General features: G+C 41.5%; 1 protein-coding gene across 1 annotated transcript in view; it reads left to right on the top strand.

Moving 5' to 3' along the window:
• Positions 1–1157: 1157 nt before the first annotated feature.
• Positions 1158–1331, top strand: part of LOC121872467 (putative uncharacterized protein DDB_G0291812) — a 26971-nt gene continuing 26797 nt past the window's right edge. The window contains exon 1 of the mRNA XM_042375257.1: positions 1158–1321. Coding sequence (XP_042231191.1) covers positions 1273–1321 — 49 coding nt within the window. The 5' untranslated portion in view covers positions 1158–1272. The remainder of the gene's footprint in view (positions 1322–1331) is intronic.

Here is a 1331-nt window from a genome sequence, read left to right on the forward strand (position 1 = left end):
TTTTGTACTAAGATGCCAGAAATTGGAAACATTTGTCGCAGAGTGCAAGAAATGTGATGAATTCTCTAAGAGTGCAAGAGTCTGAACAATTTGTCTTAGAGTGAAAAAAATCGAACATTTTAAGGCACAAATTCTACAGTCAAAGTGGCACTAGTTATTAATTAAAAAGTGACATCAAATTAGCCATAACCGTATATTGTAAATTATAAAACTATTCAAGAATTTATCAAGAAGTTGTTTTCGATACATAATAAAAAAATGTCCTTCTCCTTCTCCCTCTTCTTCTCTCCCTCCCGCCCCTTCTCTCTCCCTTCCCCTCTCTCCCTCCTGCCAATGCCCAGGTGAAGCTATTGGCCTTAATGACGTGTTTAATCAAACATTAAGTGAAAATTTATGATAATTGGTATTTAATGACCATCGCGAAAAGCATTAAACCTTCTCATGAAAAATCCCGAATGATTTGGCGACAGCAATTTGTATTTTATTTCTGCCGTTTTAGAATAAATTTATCCACCGGTTTATATGTTTTTATTTTGATATCGTTTGGATATAATTATCATCTTTTATATTTTTTATATTTGTTTAATTTGTTTAATTTAACGAGAAAGGTGAGGGGAGGTGATCAGAGAGGCGATGAGAGAGGTGAAGAGAGAGGTGAGGAGAGAGGTGATGAGAGAGGTGATGAGAGAGGTGATGAGACAGGTGATGAGAAAGGTGATGAGAGAGGTGAGGAGAGGTGAAGATAGAGGTGATGAGAGAGGTGATGACAGAGGTGATGAGAAAGGTGATGAGATGGGTGATGAGAGGGAGGTGAGGAGAGGTGAAGAGGAGGATGAGGAGAGGTGAGGAGAGAGGTGAGGAGAGAGGTGAGGAGAGAGGTGATGAGAGAGGTGATGAGAGAGGTGATGAGAAAGGTGATGAGACATGTGATGAGAGGGGTGAGGAGAGAGGTGATGAGAGAGGTTGAGGAGAGAGAGGTGATGAGAGAGGTGAGGAGAGAGAGGCGGTAGTTGCTCGAACCCGGAAATTGGACCGTGTAGGAACAGGGGATAGGGAGAGTTGGAGTGAGTGTGGGAAAGGTGGAGTAGGAGAAGTAAAGTGAGAAGAGTAGAGTAAGAGCTGAGAGGTTTAGTGATTGAGGGAGAGTTGGAGAACTTGACATTCCTTACGGACTTGTGAAAACAGATAAAGACTTTAATTAAAACTGTGTCGAGAAGATTTGACTCAACTAGTGAAGAAGATAACCATTGATCTTGACGGCATTAAGCAGAGATGGACCCAGGCCACATCTTCAGAATAATCACCAACAGTACGCTGCTCGGTAAGTGGTC

Source organism: Homarus americanus, unplaced genomic scaffold (assembly GCF_018991925.1).
Source record: "Homarus americanus isolate GMGI-L3 unplaced genomic scaffold, GMGI_Hamer_2.0 scaffold11302, whole genome shotgun sequence".
Taxonomy (NCBI): Eukaryota; Metazoa; Arthropoda; class Malacostraca; order Decapoda; family Nephropidae; genus Homarus; species Homarus americanus.